This window comes from Oryctolagus cuniculus, chromosome 10, assembly GCF_964237555.1.
Source record: "Oryctolagus cuniculus chromosome 10, mOryCun1.1, whole genome shotgun sequence".
NCBI lineage: Eukaryota > Metazoa > Chordata > Mammalia > Lagomorpha > Leporidae > Oryctolagus > Oryctolagus cuniculus.
In genome coordinates this window covers 97,494,579-97,519,566 of record NC_091441.1, presented here as the reverse complement: position 1 = coordinate 97,519,566, position 24,988 = coordinate 97,494,579, and the positions used below count along the sequence as shown (strand labels likewise).

At 54.4% G+C, this 24,988-nt stretch overlaps 1 protein-coding gene across 1 annotated transcript; it reads left to right on the top strand.

Annotated features, from left to right (window-relative positions):
* Nucleotides 1-2,658: 2,658 nt before the first annotated feature.
* ALAS1 (5'-aminolevulinate synthase 1) lies at nt 2,659-17,295 on the top strand. The gene is made up of 11 exons (XM_002713234.5): nt 2,659-2,931; nt 3,827-4,046; nt 5,745-5,972; nt 7,048-7,197; nt 7,587-7,809; nt 10,330-10,514; nt 11,049-11,228; nt 11,547-11,711; nt 14,233-14,501; nt 15,151-15,313; nt 16,997-17,295. The coding sequence occupies exons 1-11, from the start codon at nt 2,788-2,790 to the stop codon at nt 17,155-17,157; spliced, it is 2,088 nt and encodes a 695-aa protein (XP_002713280.4). The 5' UTR covers nt 2,659-2,787; the 3' UTR covers nt 17,158-17,295.
* The last annotated feature ends 7,693 nt before the right edge of the window (nt 17,296-24,988 follow it).

Sequence of the window (24,988 nt, the reverse complement as noted above, 5' to 3'; positions counted from 1 at the left end):
CTTCTGGGCCTTCCCAAATCTCATCTCATATGATGGTTCCTGGGCCCTTTATTGTAAACCTTGCAGCATAAGCCTCCAAACCTCCAGGGCAGAGCAGAGTTGTTTCCAGAACCTCTGGCCACTCCCAAGGCCAGCCTCCCACCTGCCACTGTAGAGGAGGGCACTGGCACCCACAGAGCACCACAGGCCCAAGGCCACCCTGATGATCAGCAGTACAGTGTTGAGGTTTTGTCTGCCTTCAAAGGTGCCCGGGTGTACTGCAGTCTCCCTGAGGAGGTGGCTGCCAGATGGAGAAGCTGAGGCCCACCCAGAGGAAGGCAACAAGCTGGACCTGACCAAGCTCCTTGGCCCTCACAAGAAGCACTCCTAAAAACAGCTCCTGGTCCCCGGGGCAGGAAGGGGCAGCTCTGGGGAGTGGTTGACAATGTCCTCTTGCCTTGACTGCTGGGCGGGTAGCTTGTGCAGCAGCCCCTGACAGGGGTGACGCAGACTGGGTGGGTCGGAGGAAAGCCCCCCGTGTCATCCCCAGAAAGAGGCTTGACCTTGCCTGAACTCCTGCAGGTTGGGCTCCCCTGCCCAGGGCCAGGGCAGGGGATGGGACAAGTTTGTACTGTAAGCTCTGCAGAAAGGGAGAAGAGAGGAAGGAGGGAAGGGAGAGAGAAAGACAGAGGGGAAGGAAGGGAAACGGGAGAGGACAGAGATGGGAAGCAGCAGCCCAGGAGAGGGGCCACCCAGACTCACGACAAAGGCAGGTGCCGTTACTCCCACCTCTCAGATACACACACACACACACACACACAGGCTCAAGGCATGGGGCAACTTGCTCAAGAGCTCACAGTCAGAAAGTCGTAGTCAGGAGTGGAACTTGTGACGCTAGCCTTGCATCAACATCTCAAATCTCGAACCACTCAGGCAGTAAATCCCAGACTCCCATTACCAGAAGGCTGGTCTGGTTAAATGCAGACTCCTGGGTCAGGATCAAAGGACTGTGACCCAGGAGCATGCATTGGTCAGTACCCTGTTGGTGGTTCTTTGGGCCCTGACACTGGAAGGCCCTGTGGATGACTTAGGGCCTTCGTGACTTCTGGTCCCATCCTCTGGCTATACACCTGCAGGACAGCTATTCAAGCTGACACCCCACCCCACCCACCCCATCCCAAAAGGCCTGGGCTTTTCAACCTCAAAGCTGCCCCAGTGGCCTCCCGGAGCCCAGCCAGGATCCACGTCTCTTCCAGAAGCTTCCCGGGGACTAGGACTCCCTCCTCTAGCGCCTGCCTTCTCCTCCACCTGAAGTGCTTGTAACATTCTATTTCACTTTCCATGTGAGTCGGCCTTGTTTCCCAACCCTTGTTTCTATTAAGCAGGAAACTCCCGGAGGGCTGGAGGCTTGTCAGTTTAAACAATACGCCTCTGAAATCCATGACTGCGTCTGACCTTCCTGCCAACTACCAGTGGCAGGGCCGGGAGAGCTCTACCAGTGAGGAAACTGAGTCTCCAAGAGGTTGTGGCTGCCAAAGGCCGTGACCAAATAAGATTCAGAGCCGCGTGGAAACCACGTCCAGCGCCAGTGTCCCATTCTTCCTGCCTCTGCTTAGTCTCGATCGCCCCAACGGCCCTGGGTGGCAGGGAGAATTGGGACTATGACCCCATTGCCCAGATAAAGAAAACAAGGCCCAGAGACAAGCAAAGCGCTCAACACCATCCTTAGCCTGCTCCTACTTCTACCTGCACCTTGGTCTGAGTGCAAGGGCTGACCCTTTCCTCCTCACCCTGGCTCACCAGCATGGGGAGAGCACAGTCGCGGACTCCTGGGCCAGAGCCCTCATCCCTGACTGGACTACTCCCAGGGTCACTCCAGACCCAGATGCCTCCTCTGCCTGCCCTGCAAGGGGCTGGATGCTCAGAGACGGGATCAGGCAGTGCTTGAACATACCTTGGTCACCATCACTCTGGACTTTGCTCTTCTAATTAATCCGCCGCTGGGGAGGGAACAACCTGAATGACCCTTTCCCCAGAGTGGAAAAGGGCAGCTCCCAGCCTGGCACAGGCTCAGCCCAGCCCAGAGCCAGCCAGGCTGGGGAGGGTGTGGAGCTGTCAGGGGTTTGCCAAGCCCTGCCCCCAGGTGTGGTCTCAGACAGACTCAAAGGAGACATGGCCCAGCTGTGAACTCTGGGACGGAGTCCCAGACACCCACCTGGGTGCCCAGGAAGGGACTTTAGACAAGCTCTCTGGAAAACAAAAACAGGGCGAATGCGTGTCGGACACTAACTGTGTGGCAGGCCCTGGGCCTCCCCTTTCCCTAGAGCTCAGGGCACATGGGTTGCATCCTTGTCTGCACAGCTGGGTCCCCACTCTCCAGCCTCTCCCTGCCGGCACCGCTCCGTCTTTGGGTGATTCGGTGACAGATGCGACAGCAAGTCCCTGGCGGGGCAGCTCCTGCTTGAGACCCGGCCCGGAACCCCCTCCACATGTCCAAACTTCTACTTGGCAAAAAATAGGGTCTCCAGTTGGCCCCGGCCGCACTTGGTCTAGGACCTTGCCCCCGTGTGCCGCACGGCGCCGAACGCCGGGTTCTGACGCAATGGTCAGTGGGGAGGCGGCCGCGGGGGTGTGGGACGAGGCCGGGACAAAAGACTTCGCCGCTCGGCGGCCCTCCAGCGCGGGATTTGCCAGCCAAGGCCGACCCCCTCAGCCTCCGCCCGCTCAGCGCTCCTCACGGAGGCGGGCCCGCCGCGCCCAGCCTCCTGAGGGGGCGCGCCTGCGCGAGGGAGGCCGGGCCCAGGGCGCATGCGCACTGCTCCCCGCCGCTGTATATTAGGCGGCAGTATCCGCGGCCTGAGACTGCTCGCCGACAAGGGCAAGCGTTCGTGTGGACACCTCGGCCTGAGTGCCCGCCGCCGCGGCCGCCGCCTCGCAGAGTGCCCCGCGCAGGTGAGGGCCCGCGTTCTGGGGGCGGCGCCGGCCCTGAGCGTCCCCGCGCGTCCTGCCAGCCCGGGCCCCTCTCCCCCGGCGGCTGGGACCCCATCCCCCACCGCCCCAGTCATAGCTGCTGTGGGTTCGGCGCTCACCGTCCAGATCTTTAGCCAGTTCGGCGACCTCGGGTCCCCCACATTCGGCCCCCTCCTGCCGGCTGCTTTTCGCTTCACGCACCCCTCCGTTTGCTTGCGGGCTCTCGACCTCGCCTGACCCCGGGTCCCCAGCTCCCCGGGGACCACCTGCTTCCGCCGGACCCGCCTCTCGATCTCAGAGCCCCTAATGCCCCCCTGCCCAGCCCCTTGACGCTTCCCTCTCGCCCCCGCCCTCTTTATGCCCTTCCTCTCGGTTCTGTCCGGTGCTGGCTGTGGGGCCTGATCCCGGGGCAGTCCATGCCTCAGCGACCCAGGGCTCCGCTGGCCGCCGTCCTTGGGTTTGGGGGCCTGGGGACCCGGAGAAAGTCCAGATCTTTCGGAGTCCTCCCCGCCTGAATGAATGACCGTGGCCTCTTCCCCGTGCTCACGTCTGCACCTGAGTGTGTGCTGCGAATCGGCCTCCCGAACCTGTTCCTGACTTGTCCCTCATCCTTCCCTCCCCTTAGTTGTTAACTGTCAGTGTTCATTGGGTGGAGTTGCTTTGGGGGTGCTTTAGTGTACAGCCGGGGAGTGTAGGAGGCCTGAAGGCCTGGGTAGAGTGTGGTCCCCAGTCCACATCAGCGCTGTCCTTAGACATTTTTCGAGTGAGGTGTGTATCCCTGGGTACCCTTGGTGTGGACCGCAGGGGATGCCTGAACGCAGTGAGCCTGCGGTGCTGTTTGCCTGATGAGCAAGTGTTGACGGCCCTCTTTCTACAGGAGCTAGCACACTCCCTGGACATGGAGACTGTTGTGCGCCGCTGCCCGTTCTTATCTCGAGTGCCCCAGGCCTTTCTGCAGAAGGCAGGCAAATCCCTGTTGTTCTATGCGCAAAACTGCCCCAAGATGATGGAGGCTGGGGCCAAGCCAGCCCCTCGGGCCCTGTCCACTTCTGCGGGGCACTGCCAGCAGATCAAAGAAACCCCTCCGGCCAGTGAGAGTAAGTGTCTGGCGGCGAAGGGGCGGTGGGGATGCGTGGGCTCAGCACTGGCCAGAGGCAGGCCAGTGCGCACAGTGGTAAGGGCGTTTAAGGGCTGGGCTGTGGGCATTGGGTAGCTCAGGTAATGTTGCCCTAACCCCACCAAGTAGGCGCTTCCAGTTTTCCCATCTTTAAAGATGAGACCGGCCAGCGCTCCATATTACAGGTCTCTTCTGGCTTGGTTTTAGCGTTTCAGTGTTTCCTCTGTGCCTTATTTGCATAAACATTAAATTAACATGCTGCGTTCCAGCCTCTCCTTCATTAAATCTTTGACCTTTGGCTTTTAAAGTTGTGATTTTTTTCTTTAAAAAAATTGTGTTGTAAAATGCGCGCAACATAAAATTGATCACCTTAAGTATTTTTGAGCATGGTTGCATGGTGGCAGGTACATTCACGTTGCACCGTGCCCACCAACCCTTTACAGAACTTTGCCTTCCCAGAGTGAAACTTTGGCAACCACTGTTTTACTTTCTGTCTATATGAATTGGGCTACTCTAGGTGCCTTATACAGGTGGAATCATATAGTATTTGTTAATTTTTTAAAACAGATATCCTTATTTTGTTTATAAATCCTTTGTTTTATTTGTAATAAAGAGAGCGTAGATGACTTTAGTTTCTGTTTGGTGCTGCCAGGAAAGGATAAAGCTTTTCCAATTTCACTTAATCCTAGGGAATATTTTACCTTCTGTTAGGTGTGTTGTCTGGGTGTGAACTTGGAAGAAAGGAATGTTTTTTTTCTGTAAGTAGAAAGGATTTAATCCTTTGGAGGATTAGTTTCAGGAATTAGCTTTGTCTTTTTTGCCAAAATGTTTGTAAATTGTAAGGCTTGTCTCTTTTTCTTTTCCCAGACTTTCTCTAACGAATATGTGCTATACTTGCAATTGATGAAATTAACTTCAAAGTAGTTTTTTTGGCTTTCATTTAGAGAAGATTTTAATGGAAACCATTGCAACACCTTGTCCAATGTAGGAAAGACTAGCCACTGAGTAACAGTATTCCAGAATGTGAAGGCTTTTCTAGAAGGAAGGGGAACAAATTTTCTTAAGGGGAGAGGGAAGTCTTAGATGAGAACGTAGGTAAGGTAGATAATGGTGATATACCTGTGGTTTTTTTCTTAGCATACTGGTAGTTTGAACTCCATCAGACAGCAACCTGGAGACCTGCATTTTAGTCTAATTTCTTTTATTCAGAAAAAAATTAGTAGTTTTCATGTTAAGCAACAGCATGCTTCTTGGTCAAGAATCTGCTTAGAAGATGTGAGTAGAGAATTGTGTGGATACTTCGAACACCCTGAGAGAGACTGTCCTCTCCTGACACAGGCTGAATGTGCTTGGGGTAGAATTTACTGGAAATGATCCAACTTGAGGACTCAGAGTTGTCTAAAAATAGAAAATAGTATCTTTATTATTTATTATTATTATGTGCTGTGAGGTAATTGGAATTGCCAAGTAAGTCTTTATAGGGGCATTATTTCCAGTGAGACAAATAAAAAAAATAGTGAGATTAACAAAACCTAATAAAACAAGTTTATGTTTGGATTGTGGGGTGGAATAAGCATAAAGTTTATCTTTGGGGCAATAAGAGGAAAAACATTAGTGGGCCTTCTTGTATATTGTGCAACCAGATCTGATGGTTCATTTTTTCCATTTCCTCTGTCAGAAGACAAAACTGCCCAAGCCGAGGTCCAGCAGGCTCCAGCCAGCTCCCAGCGGCCTGCAGATGGCACACAGCTTCCGTCTGGACACCCCTCCCCAGCCTCGAGCCAGGGCGCTGGAAGCAAGTGCCCTTTCCTGGCAGCACAGATGAGCCAGGGGGGCAGCAGTGTCGTCCGCAAAGCCAGCCTGGAGCTTCAGGAGGACGTGCAGGAAATACATGCCGTGAGGAAAGGTAGCGGCTGAGGCGGCAGCCTCTGGCAAGGGTGGGCGGGCCTTTGGCTCTCTGGGACCCTCAGATTTGCGTCTGTGCTATTATTAGGATGGTATTTGTGTAAACACCTTCCTCTTTTAGGATCAGGGAGGAAGATCCTCCAGATAGACAGTTAGAGGACTGTGTTACAAAATGTGGGACTTTCTTTCTGGTAGGTGTGTAGGATGTGACCAGCTTTTGTAGTCCTGAGCCGCCACCAGTTACCTTGGTCCCTTTGGTCTTCCCCCAGTCTGGTAGGATGAAAGGTAGAACCCAGTGGTGTCAGTGCAGGTCTGTGGGCACCCCATGGTCTTTGAGTGGCAACCTGAATTCCAGCTCTGACTGTACCCACATAGCACCCAAGGTACCCACCCCACAAAAGTCTTACCAGCAGAAATGATGCAGTAAAAATTCTTTTGCTTTTAGAAAACTGAGGTTAGGACAGGGGGCTTGGGTAGAGTGAGAATGTGTCCAGCCAGCTACAAAGCTTTGAACTTCAGTGTTCATTAAAGCTGGCTGGTAGGGACTGGACTGTAGCATACCAAGTAAAGCCACCACCTGTGACATGGGCATCCCATATGGGCGCCAGTTCATGTCCCAGCTGCTCCACTTCTAATCCAGCTCCCTGCTAATGGCTTGGGAAAGCAGCAGTGGATGGTCCAAGTGCTTGGACCACTGCACCCACTTGGGAGACCTGGATGAAGTTCCTGGCTCCTGGCTTTAGCCTGGCCCAGTGCTGGCTGTTGTAGCTATCTGGGAAGTAAGTAAGCAGATAGAAGATCTCTCTCTTCCTCTCTCTCTCCCTCTGTTACTCTTTCAAAAAAAAAATACATTGTTTTAAAATTTTTTTAAATTTTTAAATAAAGCAGGCTGGTAGCTTCAGAAGCAAAACAGTGCCAGGAGCTGATTGTTACAATAACTAACATAGAAGAGATGCTTGACATACTCAGTTACAACTAACCAGCTGTGGTGGCTTTTGAGTGAACCAGGCTGTAAGCCGTTTTGACAGCAAAGGAGAATGTCAGTTCCATTGGCCACCTGTTGGCTTCTGTCGCAGAGGCTGCCCAAAGCTCAGTGAACGCGAGTGTGATTAGCGTGAAGACTGATGGAGAGGACCCCAGTGGACTGCTGAAGAACTTCCAGGATATTATGCGAAAGCAAAGACCAGAAAAAGTGTCTCACCTTCTTCAAGATAACTTGCCAAAATGTAAGTCTCATGGCCGTTCCCCTGATGCGGGAGAGTTTCACACTTACACGTACATGAGACATAAAGCTGCACAGGGAGTGGAGGCCTGAAAGCCCGGCCCTTGCGTGAGCGACCAGGTGCTTCGGGTTGTGGTGACTGCATGTGCTGCTGGTAGCCAGCCCTCTCCCTTTTCACACCCACCTGCCACCCTCCGGGCAGTGCAGGTGCTTGACATGGATGGCCTCATTTACCCTCGCAGGGTGAGGGCGCCGGGTAACTGGCCCAGAATCTCCTTGCTGCTGAGTGGCCATGCTGGGGTTTGAACTCAGGTCTGTCTTTGACTGAACCCAGATTCTGAGCAAGATGGCTTCTTAACCATTAGATTGTGCTGTGTTTCCTTTGGTTTTTAGCTGTTTCCACTTTTCAGTATGATCGTTTCTTTGAGAAGAAAATTGATGAGAAAAAGAATGACCACACCTACCGAGTTTTTAAAACCGTGAACCGGAGGGCACACATCTTCCCCATGGCAGATGACTATTCGGACTCTCTCATCACCAAAAAGCAGGTGTCGGTCTGGTGCAGTAACGACTACCTAGGCATGAGTCGGCACCCACGGGTGTGTGCGGCAGTTATGTAAGTAGCTCCCGACTTGAGATACCACCGGCATTCTTTGGCAAAGCACTGATGATTTATAGCTGTTGGATCTTGTGTGTGGGGATTCTTGCAACAGCTCAAAATGTGCCATTGCAAAATTCTCTTCTTCACTTTTGAAAATACCTACAGATCACTTTTTTTTAAAGTTTATTTATGTATTTTTAAATTTTATTTGAAAACCAAAACATCAGAAAGAGTGATAGATCTTCCATCTGCTGGTTACTCCCCATATGCCTGTAACAGCCAGGGCTGGGCCAGGCCAAAGCCTGGAGCCTGGAGCCTGGAATCTGGAGCTAGGAGCCAGGAACTCCATCTGAGTTTCCCATGTGGGTAGCAGGGACCCAAGCACTTGAACTATCGTCTGCTGCCTCCTAGCATGCACATTAGCAGGAAACGGTGTCAGAACTCAGTCCCAGGCACCCGGATATGGGATGCAGGCATCCTAAATGGTAGCTTAACCTGCTGCACCACAGTGCCCACCCCAGAGGTTACTTTTAAAGAAATTATAATGTGCAGGTGCTGGTGGAGCCTCAAAGTGAGGGTTCCAGCTTGTGGGCCCAGTTCTCTTTCTGCCACTCCACAAGTAACTGTGCATTGAATACCAGGAAATCTTGCAGAGACATCCTTGGTGGATGTAGGTGAAGAAATACAAATCCAGCACACCAGGGGAAAAGCTAGTTTACAAAGACATGTTTGGTGGGGGCATTATGGCACACTGGGTTAAGCTACCACTTGGGACACCTGCATCCCATATCAGAGTCCCTGGCTAATCTTCCAAATCAGCTTCCTGCTAGCACACCTGGGAGCTGAACAGATGATAGGTCCAATAGCTGAATCTGTAGTAGAATTCCAGCTATATCGGAGACTCAGATGGAGTTCCTGGCTCCTAGCTTATGACTGGCTCAGTGCTGGCTGTTGCAGGCATCTGGGGAGTGAACCAGCAGGTGGAAGATCTATATCTCTCCCTCTCTTTCACTGTGTCTTTCAAATAAATAGGTAGATCTTTAAAAAAAAAAAAAAAGAAAAAGAAAAAAAGGAAGAAAAACAAGCCATGTTAGGGAGCAGGCATTTAGCCTAATGGTTAAGTTGTCTATGTCCTACATCAGAGTACCTGGATTCAGTTACCACCTCCAGCCCCTGACTGCAGCTTCCCGCTGGCTCATGCCCTGAGAAGCAACGGTGTAATAGTTGGTCAAGTGGCTGGGTTCCTGCCTCCATCTTGGGAGAACTGGATTGAGTTCTCAGCTCTTGGCCATTGTGGGCATGTGGCAAGCTCTTCTATCTGTACGAAATGACATGTTAACAAGGATGGCAGATCCCATCCTCCACGTCCCTCAGGAGGAGTGCCAGGGCTGCCAGGGCTTGAGAGAGTTGCTTGCCAAACCGTCAGAGCCTTGCTAAGAAGAGTCCTGTCCAAGATTCAGTGTAGATATTCAACTGTACTTCTAAAAGTTCACAGAAAATGGAATTAAAAGAAGTTTATCTTGGTGCAAAAAATGTTGAAATCCATGTATGCAAAGGGTCTTTAAAAAGTTCATAGAGGGGCTGGCGCTGTGGCTTAGCAGGTTGAGCCTCCGCCTGAGGTGAGACAGAGAAAGATCTTCCATCTGCTGGTTTGCTCCCCAGATGACCACAGTGGCTAGAGCTGAACCAGGTGGAAGCCAGGAGGCTCCCACATGAGTGCAGGGTCCTGAGCACTTGGGCCATCGGCTGCTTTTCCCAGGCCATTGACCGGGAGCTGAATCGGAAGTGGAGCAGCCAGGATATAAACAGATGGATGCCGGTGTCGCAGGTGGAGGCTTTACCCACTATGCCACAATGCTGGCCCCAGTTTGCTGGTTCTTGAGATGCTGTGTTGTTGGCAAGAATGATGTTTCCCAGGGTGGGTATTTGGCCTGGTGGTTAAGACTGGTTAAGAAACCCACATCCCACTTAGAGTACCTGGGTTGAGTTCCTGGCTCTGGCTCAAGAGTCCAGCTGCCTGCCCCTGCAGACCCTGGGAGGTGATGGTGATGCCTCAAGTGATTGGGTTTCTGCCACCTGTGTGGGAGACCTGGATGGAGTTCTCAGGTCCTGGCTTGGGCCTGCCCTAGCCGTGGCTGTTGCAGGCATCTGGGGAGTGAACCAGCAGATGGAAGCTCTGCCTGTCTGTCTTCTGGCTTTCAAATAAGTTCATAAATGTTTTTAAAAGAATGGTGTTTCCCAGAGGAAAGAAACCGCATGACAGAGTAACTTGGCCAATTCAAAGTACTTAGCTACTGCACAGTGAGCACTTGTTCTGATGATCCCTGCAGATCTGTCATCACCCCAGTGGGACACCTTGTCCCACCTGGCTTGAAGGTGAAGTTAGTGAAAAGCTCTGGCCCCAGGTTCACAGTGAGAATTCCTGGCTCAACCTAAGTTCCAGTCTCCTGGGTCCTAGAAAGATCAGTTCACAGTTCACACAGCATCTGGAACCATGAGCTTTATTTTCTGTGTGTTTTGTTTTTCATAAAACAGGGACACTTTAAAACAACACGGTGCTGGGGCAGGTGGCACGAGGAATATTTCTGGAACTAGTAAATTCCACGTTGATCTTGAGCGGGAGCTGGCTGACCTGCATGGGAAAGATGCGGCCCTCTTGTTTTCTTCGTGTTTTGTGGCCAACGACTCAACCCTGTTCACCCTGGCTAAGATGATGCCAGGTAAGGAAGCCTGGCCTGAGTGCCTTAGAGCTTTGGGGGTTTCTTAGTAATAAGAATATTGAGAAGAGAGCAAGCTTCTCAGAACCTCTCAGGCAAGGGTGATGGTCGCACCTAGGACATTTGTTCTTGGGTCGAGTGTGAGATGCTAACTGCACCTATGAGTTCCATTAGAACGCAATCCAGGAAGATCCAAAGTTGAAAGGTCACATCCTTAAGCTAATGGCCTAGATGTGCTTTGTGCTCTAAGCCCCTTTGGAGAAATCTCTTAATCGTTTTGTTAGTTATCTTGTGATTGATTTTGGAGTAAGGCAACTAGATTTAAAAGTAGATGAATTGCCTGCTGCCACAGGGCTTTTGCACACCTCTGGGCCTCCTTAGAGAAGACGCACAAGCTGGTTATTTTGTCATAAAGAACCTGGCACGTGATATGTTTTTCCTGCTGGGCATTTTCAGGGGCAGACGATGCTGTCTCTGTCTAGGAAACAACCTGTCGTTGGTGCTAATGGCAAATAAATAGCATTTCTGTCACGGTAGGCTGTGAGATCTACTCCGATTCTGGGAACCATGCCTCCATGATCCAGGGCATCCGCAACAGCCGAGTGCCAAAGTACATCTTCCGCCACAACGACGCCGGCCACCTCAGGGAGCTGCTGCGGCGGGCCGACCCCACGCTCCCCAAGATCGTGGCATTTGAAACCGTGCACTCGATGGACGGTAAGTCTGAACAGAGGCACCGCGGGGCCTGAGGTGAGACCCGGGCCTGCGCTGCTCGGGAAGCTGTTCCATTTTGCTTTTGCATTTTATTTTCCTTTCACTCTCTGCTAGGATTCTGTAATCAGTGGATATTGTATAGGTTTGGGTAACTCTGGGTTTTCTACTCTGGCTGTTTGTAGGGTCTTAGAAGACCCCAAGATAACTTAGAAACTGAGGGAGGCTCATTTCCTTCCCAGTGTTAAGTTGCTTTGTTCTGTCTCTAACCAAGAGAAATTTCTGAAATGCAAGCTCTGCAGAGTAGCCTCCGTCCTCCCTTAGGAGCGGTGTGCCCCCTGGAAGAACTGTGTGATGTGGCCCATGAGTTTGGAGCAATCACCTTCGTGGATGAGGTCCACGCAGTGGGGCTGTATGGGGCTCGAGGTGGAGGAATTGGTGATCGGGACGGAGTCATGCCAAAAATGGACATCATTTCCGGAACTCTTGGTATGTACACGTGGCACACTGCCCTCACAAGGCCAGAGACGACCTGGGGAACTGGGATCTAGTGAGGAGGCAGTGCGACAGCATAAAGCCTCGGCCCCCTTTTTGAGTGTTTTTCTGTCCCAGAGAGTGGTGGCCCAGCTTAGAGTCACACAGCTGAACACTATGGAAATATCCCTTAGCCACCTGGGCGCACCCCAGATGTATCTGGGGCTCTAACTGCATGCCGTGCAAGAGTCTTGACTCTGTTCCCCTAAGTTATTCATTGATGAGAGAGACACAGAGCTCTGACCCACATTCACTCCCCAAATGTCTGCTGAGGCCGAGGCTGGGCTGGGCTGGGGCCAGAGCCGGGAGCCAGAAACTCAACCCAGGTTTCCCGCGTGGGTGGCAGAAGCTTGAGCCATCTCTGCTTCCTCCCAGGGTATGCATTAGCAGGAAGCTGGAACTGAGTCAGCCAGGAATCAAACCCAGGAACTCCGACGTGGGACGCAGGTGTCTTTAACTTTTCAACTGAATGCCCACACTCATGCCCCTCAATTAAAAAGAAAAAAGACTGTGCTGTTTTTCTGCCAGAGCAGCTGTTAGGCTCAGGCACTGTTAGGCTCAGTGTCTCCGCCTGGCCTGGCCTGGCCTGGCCCTTCTCTGCCCCTTGTCATACCGGAGATGCTTCACAGGTGCCGGGAGTCCTGACGGGGGCTGTGCTGCCTGGGCTGAAGTGCTGCTTGCCTACCTCCCTTGTCCTGCGATCTTGGGTTGGGCTGACCCCTGCACTTCTGTTTCGTTAGTCCAGTGGAGACACAGTGGGGCCTCCATCAGAAGTTGGTGTGGAGAAGAGAAGTGAGATCTGGGTTGGTCATTACTCTAGACCTCGTCTCTGCCTTGGAGAGCCCTACAGAGAGGAACATGTTCGTTATGCACGTGGGAGGACTTTTGTAGACCGGCAGAAGTCGGTAGAGCAGTGCTGGCTGAAGCACCAGGGTGTAGCGCTGCCCCGGGGAAGGCAGGACAGGAGGGAAAGAGCGACCTTGGGTGCTGTCGAGGCTGTGAAAGCCTCATGAAGGGGCTCTCCTGACCTGGGCTCTTTGCAAGTGCAGCCATTTTGGGGGGGAAAAGGATGGGTCCTGAAATTTTCCACTGTCGGAGTTCACACCAGCCCAGCCCTGCCCGTGGTCCCAGCAACAATGTGAATTGCAGGACGCACTGTTAAGATCTCAAGTGCTCTTCTGGAGGCCTTAATCCTGAAACTTGAGACACGGAATTGTAAGAAGGACTTGACCAGCCCTGAAAAACAAGTCTGGCTCTAATCAGCCCTAACAGGTTCTGAGTTTTCCTATTTATCTGGCAAACACTCATTGTCAGGTTTTGTGCTTACTTAAGTAACCAAAAGAGTTGGTGGCTTAGCGGGGTTGTGTTCCAGCCCCAGGAGTGACGCACACGGTGAGAGGATGGTGTGGGCACCACCACTCAAACCCACCCCAGAGCGCACAGAGCAGGGGAGATGGAGCTTCGCCGCTGCCAGCGTGGCTCACCTGGGTAGGAAAGGCAGCTAAGGATCAAATGTTGGCAAGAGAGCTAGCAGCTTGATGTTCAGACACACTGGACTGGTCACTGGGGTGCTGGCCTGCATTTTGATCCTGGTCGTACACCGACTTGGCCATGTGATTTGGCCGAGACTCTCTCAACACTTTTCTCAGCTTTTTCCCTTTAAAAATGGGTAGCCTGGGGCTGGCATTGTGGCACAGCAGGTTAAGCTGCCACCTGCAACACTGGCAGGTATCAAACTGAGTGCCCCTGTCTTCCAGTCCTGGATCCACTTGGGATGCAGCTCCCTGCTAACGCAGCTGGGAAAGCAGTAGAGAAGACAGGGAGGAGATGTGATGGTTTTTCACAGCCCGTGTCTCCACTGCTGAGGAACAGTGTTTTTGTTTTTCTTGATACTATTTGTTGAACTCTACTCAGTGTAGGGCTAATCTTATGAGTATAAATTAACTGAAAATAGATCTTTGTGAAAAATGATACGAATGAGAATAGGAGAGGGAGGAGGAGGAAGGGTGGGAGCGTGGATGGGAGGGAGGGTAGGGTGGAAAGTATCACTATATTCCTAAATCTGTATACATTAAATATATGAAATTTGTATACCTTAAATAAAATTTAAAAAAAAAATAGAGCAGCCAGCAGTGCCAGCATCCTGTAAGGGCACTGGTTCAAGTCCTGGCTGCTCCACTTCCAATCCAGCTCCCTGCTAGTGTGCCTGGGAAAGCAGCAGAAGATGGCCCAGGTACTCGGGCTCCTGCATCTGCATGGAAGACCCAGAAGAAGCTCCTGGCTTCGTCCTGGCCCAGCCCTGGTCATTGTGACCATTTGGAAAGTGAACCAGCAGATAGAAGATCTCTATCTTTGCCTTTTAAATAAAAAAAAGGGGGGGGGGGGGGGCAGGGAGAAGCAAATTCAAGGCTCTGCAGCATCTCGCCATGTGCATTCAGAGGCTCTTGCTGTAATAAATGGTGCTGTCTCCCCCCAGGCAAAGCCTTCGGCTGTGTGGGAGGGTACATCGCCAGCACAAGCTCACTGATTGACACCGTGAGGTCCTACGCGGCTGGCTTCATCTTCACTACGTCCCTGCCACCCATGCTGCTGGCTGGAGCCCTGGAGTCTGTGCGGATCTTGAAGAGCGCCGAGGGGCGGGCGCTGCGCCGCCAGCACCAGCGCAACGTCAAGCTCATGAGGCAGATGCTGATGGATGCTGGCCTCCCGGTGGTGCACTGCCCGAGTCACATCATCCCTGTGCGGGTAATGGCCCGGCTGTGGTGGGACAAGGTGCGAGTGTTCTGGGGTGGGGGCCGCAGCTGCAGCCCTCTGCCGTGACCCCACCTTTGGCTGACTTCACAGTGAGAAGGAAGCCTTTGAACCCCTTGTGCTAGAGCCAGTGGTCCCTACTCCAGAGCACTAACCTTCAGAGTGAGCACAGAGTTTGTATCTGGAAAGTTCTAGAAGTCTGAGCTTGCCAGCTTTGAAATGTGAGTTTCTATTTAGTAAATTTCAAAATGTTTTGCCTTTTCCACTGTAGGTGGTGGCCCCTTGGTCATCACAGCTGTTAGTATAATTGATGACAGCTGCCATGACCAAAGCTGGGTTACACAAATGAGGGACTTCAAAAGGTTCCTGGAAATATCCCCGAAGCTTCTGAGGCCCCGCCTGCATCCTGTACAAAGGTCAGCTGGCGTGACCAGAAGCGGTGCTTTCCCAGGCGAGGCCCGTCAGCCTATCTGGGCCTCGCTGAAGTGGCAGGTGTCCCAGCGGCGCTGACCTGACCCCCAGGCTTGCCTCCACCACTCCAGTCTGGTTTCGAGCTGAGCCCTGGGGGCCCTGTGGTCACCAGAATCTGCCATGACGTGGTCCATGTCATTCTGACGTTGCCTCCTCCTGCCATCAAACGTAGGTCGCAGATGCCGCCAAAAACACAGCAGTCTGTGACGAGCTGATGAGCCGGCACAACATCTATGTCCAAGCCATCAACTACCCCACGGTGCCGCGGGGGGAGGAGCTCCTGCGCATCGCGCCCACCCCTCACCACACGCCACAGATGATGAGCTACTTCCTCGGTGAGTACCCAGGGAGCTGCTCCACGCTGTGTGCCCTCTGCTGCTGCTTTTCCCAGGCAGCCCTCGGGGCTGCAGGTCTCTGAGTGACATTAGGCGTTTGGTTCACTGTAAGGGGTGCAGTCATTTGGGCAGCTCTGGGGTAGCCTGCTAATCTGCCTGGTGTTTCCACGGTGCCCTTGTCCCCGACTCGAGCATGCACAGTGACAGCTGTGGCAGGCTTTGGTCTCCACGGCCCTCCAAAGTCCGGCTAACGCTTGTCTGTGCCATTGTACTCCCTGAGGTCATGTGGGCCTTGAACTACACACGCCAAACCCCTCTGGTGAGAGTGATTGCTCCACGTTTTGTGCTGCTCATGGCTCTGTACTGCCCCAGCCTCAGCTCCGTGTCCGGCCTAAGGGCAGAGACTCGGGGTGAGAGGGCTTTTAGCCACAGGTTGCCCCTGCCCCAAAGACATGTCACCCTCAGCCCTCCTGAGCCTGCTCAGCTTCCCTTAGAAGCAGTCCGTCTAGAGGAGCCAGTGTGTGTGGCTGGCGCCGTGGTACAGCAGGTAAAGCTGCCACATGGGATACCCTCATTCCCTCTCAGGATGCCTGATTCCAGTCTCAGCTACCCCACGCTTCTGACAGAGCCCCCTGCCGACGTGCCTGGGAGACAGCTCCTTGGGTTCCTGCCTGACATGGGAGACATGGGTGGAATTCCTGGCTTTGACCTGGCCTAACGCCAGCTGTTTGTGAGCATTTGGGGAGTGAAGCAGGAAGTGGATGATCTCTCTGTTGCTCTAGCTTTAAAATTTTATATAGATAGATAGATAGATAGATAGATAGCGTCCATGTGATGATACTGGAGCGGCTTTTTCCTGGAAGGCCTGTGAAAGAAAGCCCAAGTCTGGCTTCTGTTTCTTTCTCTATTTTTATGTCTGCTTATTGCAGCCTGTTGAGATAAACTTCCGGTACCAGAAGCTCCACCCTCTCACAGTGTACAGTTCAGGGCTTCTTGAGTAAGGTCACCATGTTATGCAACCATCACCTCAGAGACCAACCCTGAGCCCAGTAGTGGCCACTCCCCTTCACCCTTCCTGCCCTGTGAACCGCTGGGCTGCCCTCGGTCGCCATGGACGTTCCGTGTGAGCGCCCAGCTTGCTCACAGTCTCGGGTTTTCAGGTCCACCCACGCCATGGTGGCGGTGAGCACAGCATTTCTTGTCATTGCCAAGTCTGTCGTACGGACTGACTGCATTGTATTTATTTACTTATTTGTTTATTATTTATTTATTTGAAAGGCAGAGTTATAGAGGGGAAGAGGTAGAGAGAGAGGTCTTCCATCCACTAATTCACTCCCCAAGTGGCTTCAGCTGCTGGAGCTGGGCCTATCCGAAGCCAGAAGCCAGGAGCTTCTTCTGGGTCCCCATTGTGGTGCAAGGGCCCAAGGACTTGGGCCATCTTCTGCTTTCCCAGGCCATAACAGAGAGCTGGATCGGAAGTGGAGCAGCCGGGTCTTGATCCGGCACCCATATGGGATGACGGCACTGCAGGCGGTGGCATTACCCGATATGCCACAGCGCTGGGGTGGTTGCCACTGTGTGGCAGTCAGGAGTGACACTGCCGTGAACACCGTATGCGAGCTTTTGTGTGGACACAGGTTGTCGTTCATACTCCCTTCAATGTCTGAAACCTGCTCCCCACAGAGAATCTGCTGGCCACGTGGAAGCAGGTGGGGCTGGACCTGAAGCCGCATTCCTCTGCAGAGTGTAACTTCTGCAGGAGGCCACTGCATTTCGAAGTGATGAGCGAGAGAGAGAAATCCTACTTCTCAGGCATGAGCAAGCTGGTGTCTGCTCAGGCCTGAGCGTGACCTCAAGTACCGCACCTGACCCCCAGCCATCGTCCTACCAGCTAATCACCACAGTTGTCTTTATAAATGAAGTAAATTAATTAAACTTTAATCTAGAATACAAACAGTCCTGAAAATAAATTCTTGATTAAGTGTTGGGTCTCTGCACTGTTGGTTTCTGAATCAAAGGCGATTTTTTCCTCCTCCCTTTAAGTTCAGCCTGTATTGTAGGGAAATAGAAACTGTATAATGGCGTTGGAGGCCACTGGAACAACCGACCCTCCCATTCTGATGCCTCAAGTCCCCAGTACTGCACGGCCTGGAAACAGCCGGATTCGCTGCATGCTTTCTGCTCATGAGTGGTGTGGGCCCTCGGTGCCGCCCAGGAACGCCCCACCTGCTGCAGCTGTCTCCCCCGCACCTGCGTGACCTCGGAGTTCTGGGGAAAGTCAGGCCTGTCAGGAGGGGCGGGCTGTCTGCCTCACCACATCCTCCAGCCAAAGTAAAGGGCTTTGTGCACTGCACCGTGACCGCCGCCTGCCTGCTCCCACGACCATCTCCTTTCTTCTCTGTCGTACACTCTCACCTGCAGCAGGCTTTGTCCTCCACCCAAAAAACACACGCTGGGGCTGGGGCTGGGGCCGTGGCACAGCAGCTTAGACCGCCCCTTGGGACGCCCACACACCATGCTGGATCGCAAGTTTAAGTCCCAGCTGTCGTGTCCCATCCAGCTTCCTGCTGATGGATCCTGGGAGGCAGATAATGGCCAACCTCATGGGAGACGCAGATGGAGTTCCTGACTCCTGGCTGTTGTTACCATTTGAGGAATTAATGTGTGAGTGAGAGCTCTGTCTTGCTCTTCCTTTCACATAGATGAAAATAAATTTTTTTAAAAAACACACAAGCTCCCCTCACCTAAGATCCAGACCAGCTGCCTCCCGCCTCTGTCCTGCCTCTTCGTGTAGCCTCCTTGGTCAGTCTCTCTTCCGTGTTCCCCATGGAGGCTGCTGTTGTCACTAGTCTCTGTGTTGCCAAACTTAGCAGCTGGTTCTGCCTGCCTTCCACTGCATTTCAGTGGACTGGAGGTGGGCGACCCTGGCTTTTTTACAGCTTTCTCCTCTGGGCTCTTGGGCTGCCAACTCCTGCTTCCCAAGCTGGTCCTTCCCAGTTGGTTTGGCTGCGTCTTCCTGAGAATGCTGACGGCCCACTGGGCTTGTCTGAACTGCACCCGACACTCACGACCCCAGCCCATGGAATCCGTCTCAGTCCTGGGCTTTCAGTACCCTCTGGACAACTGCCCACTGGGTATGAGATAAGCACCTGACCCACAGCAGGCAGGGAGCACCAACTGCCACCCTGGGTCCTTGGGCCTCTCTCCGTGTTCCCCACCAGCACCTTTACAAGTCCTCGGGGTTCTCAAAAACCCATCCCAGGCTGGGCCCCTCCTCCTGCTGCCTCCACAGCCATGCTTCCTCCACCCCAACAGAGACCTTGGAGAAATACACAGCATGTCCCTCCCCTTTGGGAAACTCGGCCCCTCCAGCTGCACTCATCCGAGACCAGGTGCCCCAGGCAGGCTGACAACGGGCTTCGCTCCTGTCCTGCCCTCCTTCGTGCACTCTGCTGCACAGGCCAAAGTGGGGCCGCAGAGCCAGGTCCTCTCCAGCTTCCAGGCCTCAGTGTGAGCTGCATTTTCTGTCTCAATTTTCCTACCTCTTCCCTTAGGACAAGAGTCCCTTGGGCATGTAGTGGCCAAGGCATTCCTGTCTGGGCACGGCCCCTACTGTGCTGCCCTTTGAATATACCTGGTAAATCGTTTGTGCTGTCATCCTGTTGCAATGTCATCTCCCTGAGGTCAGGGACCTGTGTGCTCCTTTCTTTATCTGCAAGTCCAGTCCAATACCTGCTGCCCGGTAGGCCCTGGCTATGCAGTAGGTGCTGAGCTAGCGTGTGCAGAATGAAAGGGGGCCCCAGTGACGACTCCCAGGTCGACTGAACTAGAAAGAATAGGTGTAGGGGCCAGCATTGTGGTGCATTGGGTTCAGCCACCTCCTGCAACGCTGGCATCCCATATCGGAGTGCCACTGTGAGTTCTGGCTGCTCCACTTCCGATCTAGCTCCCTGCTAACGAGCCTGGGAAAAGCAGTGGAAGATGGCCCAAGAGGCTGGGCCCCTGCACCCACATGGGAGACCCAGATAGAGTTCCGGGCTCATGGTTTCAGTTTGGCCCAGCCCTGGCTGTTGCAGTCATTTAGGGAGAGAACCAGCCAATGGAATATTGATATATTCTCTCTCCTCCTCCTCCTCCCTCCCTCCCTCCCTCCTCTGTCACTCGGCCTTTCAAATACATAAATCTTTTTAAAAAGAAAGAAAAACAGGTTTGCTGAAGAAAAGCCCACTGCAAGAGGTCAGAGCGTCCCAGCCTGGCCGCCGGGCTTGCAGCTCTGGACAGGGCAGCTCTGCTTCCTGCTCTCTGGTCAGACTTGCATTGCACGCCCTTCCCAGCAGCCTGGGAGTGCACTGCACTTCCTGGGTCCACGCCTTTCGTGGGACCAGCACCGGGAGAACCCGGCTGAGTCACAGTCTGATCAGATAAAGCCATACATCCAGGCAGGCCACAGGCACGGAGGAAGTCACCTCACCTCGGAACCCCGATCGGTTCCTTCCTGCTCAGGGAACGCCTCAGCTCTCCCAGCCCTCTGCCTCCGAGGCGCGCTCAGGCCTTCCATTGTCCCGCGTGTTCCCACGCCCAGGTCCCTCGCCACCTCCTTTCCTTCCCGTTCCCGCCCGAATGCTTAGGGAGACCCACTCTCCCTCTGCCAGCCTCGGAACCTGCTGGGGCAGCGAGGCCTGATGGCTCTGTCCTGGAGATCGGGAGAGGGGAGGCTGGGGCACACGGCAGGGTCAGCTGCCGCCCATGTTGCAGCATCCTGTATGAGCGCGGGTTCAAGTCCTGGCTGCTCCATTTGCAATCCAGCTCCCAGCTAATGCGCCTGGGAAAGCAGCAGAGGATGGCCCAGGTGCTTGAGCCCCTGCACCCATGTGGAGGCCTTGATGAAGCTCCTGGTTCTGCCCTGGCTTCTGCAGCTGTTTGGAGTATAAAAGATTCTCTCTCTCTTCTCTCTCTCTCTCTCTCTCTCTCTCTCTGTAACTCTGCCTTTCAAATAAATTTTTAAAATTTTAATAAACAAGGACAGTCAGGGATAGAAGGATCTGGGGGCAAAAGATGGGGCCAGTGAACTGCTTACAACTGGGAAGTCAGTGCAGGTGAGCATGTGGTGCAGGTTAAAATGCAGCTTGGGATGCCCACGTCCTACGTAGGAGTGCCTGGGTGCAAGCCCCAGCTCTTCTTCCCACCCAGCGTCCTGCTAATGTGCACCCTGGGAGGCAGCAGGTGAGGGCTCAAGGACGGGGGTCCCTGCTACCCACATGGGAGACCCCGATTGAGCTCCAGGCTTCCAGTTTTGGCCTGTCCCAGACCTGCCTATTGTGGGGAGTGAACCAGTGTCTGGAAGATCTCTCTCAAAGTTTTTTTTTTTTTTTTGTTTTTTTTTTTTTTAATTTATTTGACAGGTAGAATTACAGACAGTGAGAGACAGAGAGACAGAGAGAGACAAGGTCTTTCTTCCATTGGTTCACTTCCCAAATGGCCGCAACGGCTGGAGCTGTGCTGATCCGAAGCCAGGAGCCAGGTGCTTCTTCCTGGTCTCCCATGCGGGTGCAGGGCCCAAGCACTTGGGCCATCCTCCACTGCCCTCCCGGGCCACAGCACTGGACTGGAAGAGGAGCAACCGGGACTAAAACTGGCGCCCATTGGGATATCAGCAGGTGGTGACTTAACCCACTGCGCCACGGTGCCGACCCCAGAAACTGGGCTTTCCTGAGCGACTCTGGTGTGAGACTGTCCAGTGTCATCACCCAGCAGGGCCCTGCGGGGACAGCGCAGGCAGTGTGTTCAGGTCTTAGCAGGCAGACTCCTGGCATGGAGCCTTCCTCCTCTCAGGCTCTCCCAAGCCTCATGCCCCAGGGGCCAACGCCAAACAGGCCTTGCCAGGAGCCCCAGTGCTGCTCCTGTGGCCAGAGGTTGGCCCCAGCTTTGTGTGCCTTGGGTTGAACCCCGTATGCCTCCGGAGCTGTCAGTGCTGCGGGCAGGGAGCCCTGGCCCGGGAGGACACCACCCAGGTGAAGGGAAAAACCCAGAAGCCAGACCAGCTGCAGGTCCTGCACACCAACCTTTCATGCGTGTGCCCGCGAGTCCCAACAGCAGCCTGCAGGTGGCTCTGGCCTCGCCCCCTCACCGACCAAGATGTATGACAGGTGAGCGCCCACGTCGGGTTTGGCCTGAGCCTGCTTAGCTTAGGCGATCAGATGGGAGCTGGCTCAGGGTGGTAAGACCGTCAGCGGCCACGAGACCCTCCTTAGAAGGCAAACTGCCCACAACCGCGATGGCAGAGGCAGGGTCAGCGCTCCGCAGTCGGATCGGAGCTCTCTCCCTCTGCCTCCAGGGTTAACGGGCAGGCAAGGCTGGGAGAGCAGAGGCCAGAGCCTCAAGCCCGGCGGGCACCTGCCTGACGCCGAGCAGTGGATCCGCCTCCTCCCGCCAGCCCTGCAGGGCCTGAGAGCAGGGGTGGTGCAGAGCCATGGACCCTCCGACTCACGCAAGCCCAGCCCCATGGGCCTCCCTCCTACCCGAGTCCTGAGACTTCATCTCCAAGGGCCCTTCTCTCCCCCAAAGCCCCCAAAGCACCAGGCCCAGGAGCGTGGGGGTGGGGGGGTTGCTACCTAGGGCTACCAGTGGGCAGGCAGTTGTGCCTCCTGTGAGCACGTGTGGCGCCCTGGACGGCGCCCTGCTGCCTGCTCTGGTTTTGCCAGAAGAGTCTCAGGGCCACCAAGAGACTCCCTGAGACTCCAGCCTGGGGGAGCAGCTGCTCTTGTGTTCTTTTCAAGGCAATTATACCAGCCAGAGCCCCTCCTACTGTCTTCCAGATGGGCAGAGAGCAGGGGACCTCACCCGCCAGAAGCTCTGCTCCCAGGCCAAAAACAGGAAGGTGGGGTGGGTGTCTGGCCGAGCTGGCGAGACCACCTGAGACACACACATCCCATGTGGGATTCCCAGCTCCCACTTCCTGTTTCAGCTTCCTCCTAATTCACACTCTGGGAAAACAGCAGTAGATGGCCCAAGTGCTTGGGTCCCTGCGACCCATGTGGGAGACCAGGATGGAGTTCCCATCTCCCAGCTTCAGTCTGGCCTAGCCCTGGCTGTTGTGGGCATTTGGGGAATGTATCAGTGGAGGCAAGATCTCGCTCTTGCTCTGTCTCTGTCTCTCTCTGCCTTTCAAATACAATGAACGCTATTTCTAAGAAGACTGTTAAAAGAAGAAAATGGCCTACACTTGCCTCATAGCTATTCTCTGGAAGGAGGACAAAGCACCCCCTCCCAGGAGCTGGCCACAGCCAGGCCACAGGGGGAGTTGTCTGCAGCCAGTGCCGGCCCTCCCACCAGATGCCTGAGCGCAGCAGGCCTAGAAGTGGCCTGGGCCAGCCACACTGGCTCCACTCTCTTGCTGGCTCAGGCCTAGCTCTGCTGTCGCTCAAGAGCAGGTGTGGCTGTGAGGACAGTGCAGGCTGCCAGCCCAGGACAAGGCTCCTCCAGGGCTCCGGCTCTGTCACTACCCACGACTCCACACACGCTAGTGGGGTGCACACTCTGATGGGCGGTCTCCACACGGCGGGCAGGGAGCTCCCAGCTGTGCACTGAAATCTATGTGGCCTATCAAAAACTGCAACCTCTCTCCTCTCTCTCTATCCCTTATATAAAATTTCAAATCTTTAAATATTTGCTTATTTGAAAGGGAGAGAGAGAGATTTCCATCCACTGGTTTAATCCCCAAATGCCCCCAACAATCAGGGCCTGGCCAGGCCAAAGCCAGGAACCCAGAGCTCCATCCTGGTCTTCCACGAGGGGCAGGGACCCAAGCGCTTGGGCCATCACTTTCTGCCTCCCAGGGGCATTAGCCGGGAGCTGATTCAGAAGCATGGCGCAGCTGGGTCTAGAACCGAGATCTGACATGGGATATGGGCAGCCCAAGCAATAGCTTAACCTGCTGAGCCACAGTACTTGTCCCCCAGGTTTTACAAATCTTTGTAGGAAAAGGGGGCAAGTGTTTGACCCAGCAGTTAGGATATCCATGTGCCACATGATGGCCCAGTTTCTAACTGCAGACCCTGGGAGGCAGCACGTGACGGCTCCGGTGCCTGGGTCCCTGCCACCCATGTGGAAAGCCTGACTGACTTCCTGTCTCTCAGCTTCAGCTCAGCCCAGCCCTGGCCATTGTGGGCATTTGGGGAGTGAGCCAGCAGGTGGGAGCTCCCTCTCTCTGTTGCTCTACCTCTCAAAGTAAATTTTTTAAAAAAACTTGAAACACACAGATGGTCCAGGTCACATGTGGCTGGGACTCCAGCCCAAGCTCCTGCAGTTTTGGGAGGCAAGAGCCAGTCTCTACCTTTGTAGGCAGGAGGCCACTCACTGAGGCTTCCCTCTGATATCAGATCAGAGACCCAGCTCCCACCTCTAGGTGGAAACACAGAGACCGGTGGTGACTTCACCCTGCAATCCCCTGTGGTTCCAAGAGCACCGTGCCCCAGGGAGGGACCCACCCTCAGGCTGGGCTCAAAGACACGGCCACCAGAGGGTGCAGTCCCCGGGACTCGCCTTACGTTTCCCGAGGCGTTGGAAGGAATGTTCTCCTGGGCTTCCTCCTCTGGGGACTTTGCTGGGAGCTGGAAATGAACCAGACCTGCAAGGTCTCTGCTCTCAAGACGTTTTCAGCCCAGGAGGTGATGGAGACAGGCACCCGAGAGCAATATACGACAGCCCGGCTACCCAGCTGTGCCTGGGACTAGCAGAGCAGAGCACTGGCTTTGGCCTTTGGCCCTGTGTGAGCAGGTAGGTGTGTGTGTGTGTGTGTGTGCGCACGCGCGCATGCGTGTGAATACATGGAGGGAGGGGTGGAGGATCTGCCCCTGCTCTCCAGGAAGGAGACCACTTCCAGACTCCCCAGAAAACGCGTCCGTGAGCTAGGCTGCCCTGAGCCGCTGGCCACGCCTGGGCCCGCAGACTGTCCTGTGCGATGGCAGCTCCCCCAGGCAGCTGCCTGTCTTCGCTCCATGGACACCTGGAGAATTCCTTCTCTGGTGCCACTCACGCCTCGGACAGCCGTGTGGCTGTCGGCAGTGTGGACCCATCCAAAGGTAGAAACTACCGAGGTCAGAAGGACTTTTATGGGGGCCATAGGAAGTGTGATTCGGGAGACATCGCTTCGGATCGCACTGGTCGGGGTCCAGTGAAGGCAGGGAGGCCGTGAGGTTTAAATGGGCGAGGTGGCGGGGGCGCTCATGGGAGATGGGGAAGAGCCTGCAGACACGGGGTAGGGGGTGTCCATAATTCAAGGGGTGCGAGGCCTCCGGAAGTGCGTCTTGCGTCCGTGAGCTCGGGGCAGTGACCTGTGCTGGAAACCAGCAGTCGTGCACCTGGGTTCACCTTCCTAGGCAGCAGCTGGAGTCATGCTTCCCAGCAGCCTCCCAACTCTGTTTATTTATTTGAGAGACAAAGAGGCCGAGAAGAGAGAGACTCCCGTCTACTGACCCATTCCCCTAACTGCTTGGGGCAGCACCAGAACGAAGCTGGCAACTGAGAACTCAGTTTAGGTCTCCCCTGTGGGTGGCAGGGACCCAACTACTTGAGTCGTCACCTGGTGTCTCCCAGGGCCCGCATTAGCAGGAAGCCGGAGTCAGGAGCTGAGCCGGGACGCAAACCCAGGCAGCACCCCCACCGCCACGCCCGACA

Excerpts from the sequence above, each read along its gene's own strand:
- ALAS1 (XM_002713234.5), top strand. The coding sequence starts at position 2,788 with ATGCGCACTGCTCCCCGCCGCTGTATATTAGGCGGCAGTATCCGCGGC. Across the intron at positions 2,932-3,826 it reads TCGCAGAGTGCCCCGCGCAG|GAGCTAGCACACTCCCTGGA; the intron begins GTGAGGGCCCGC and ends CTCTTTCTACAG. Across the intron at positions 4,047-5,744 it reads AACCCCTCCGGCCAGTGAGA|AAGACAAAACTGCCCAAGCC; the intron begins GTAAGTGTCTGG and ends TTCCTCTGTCAG.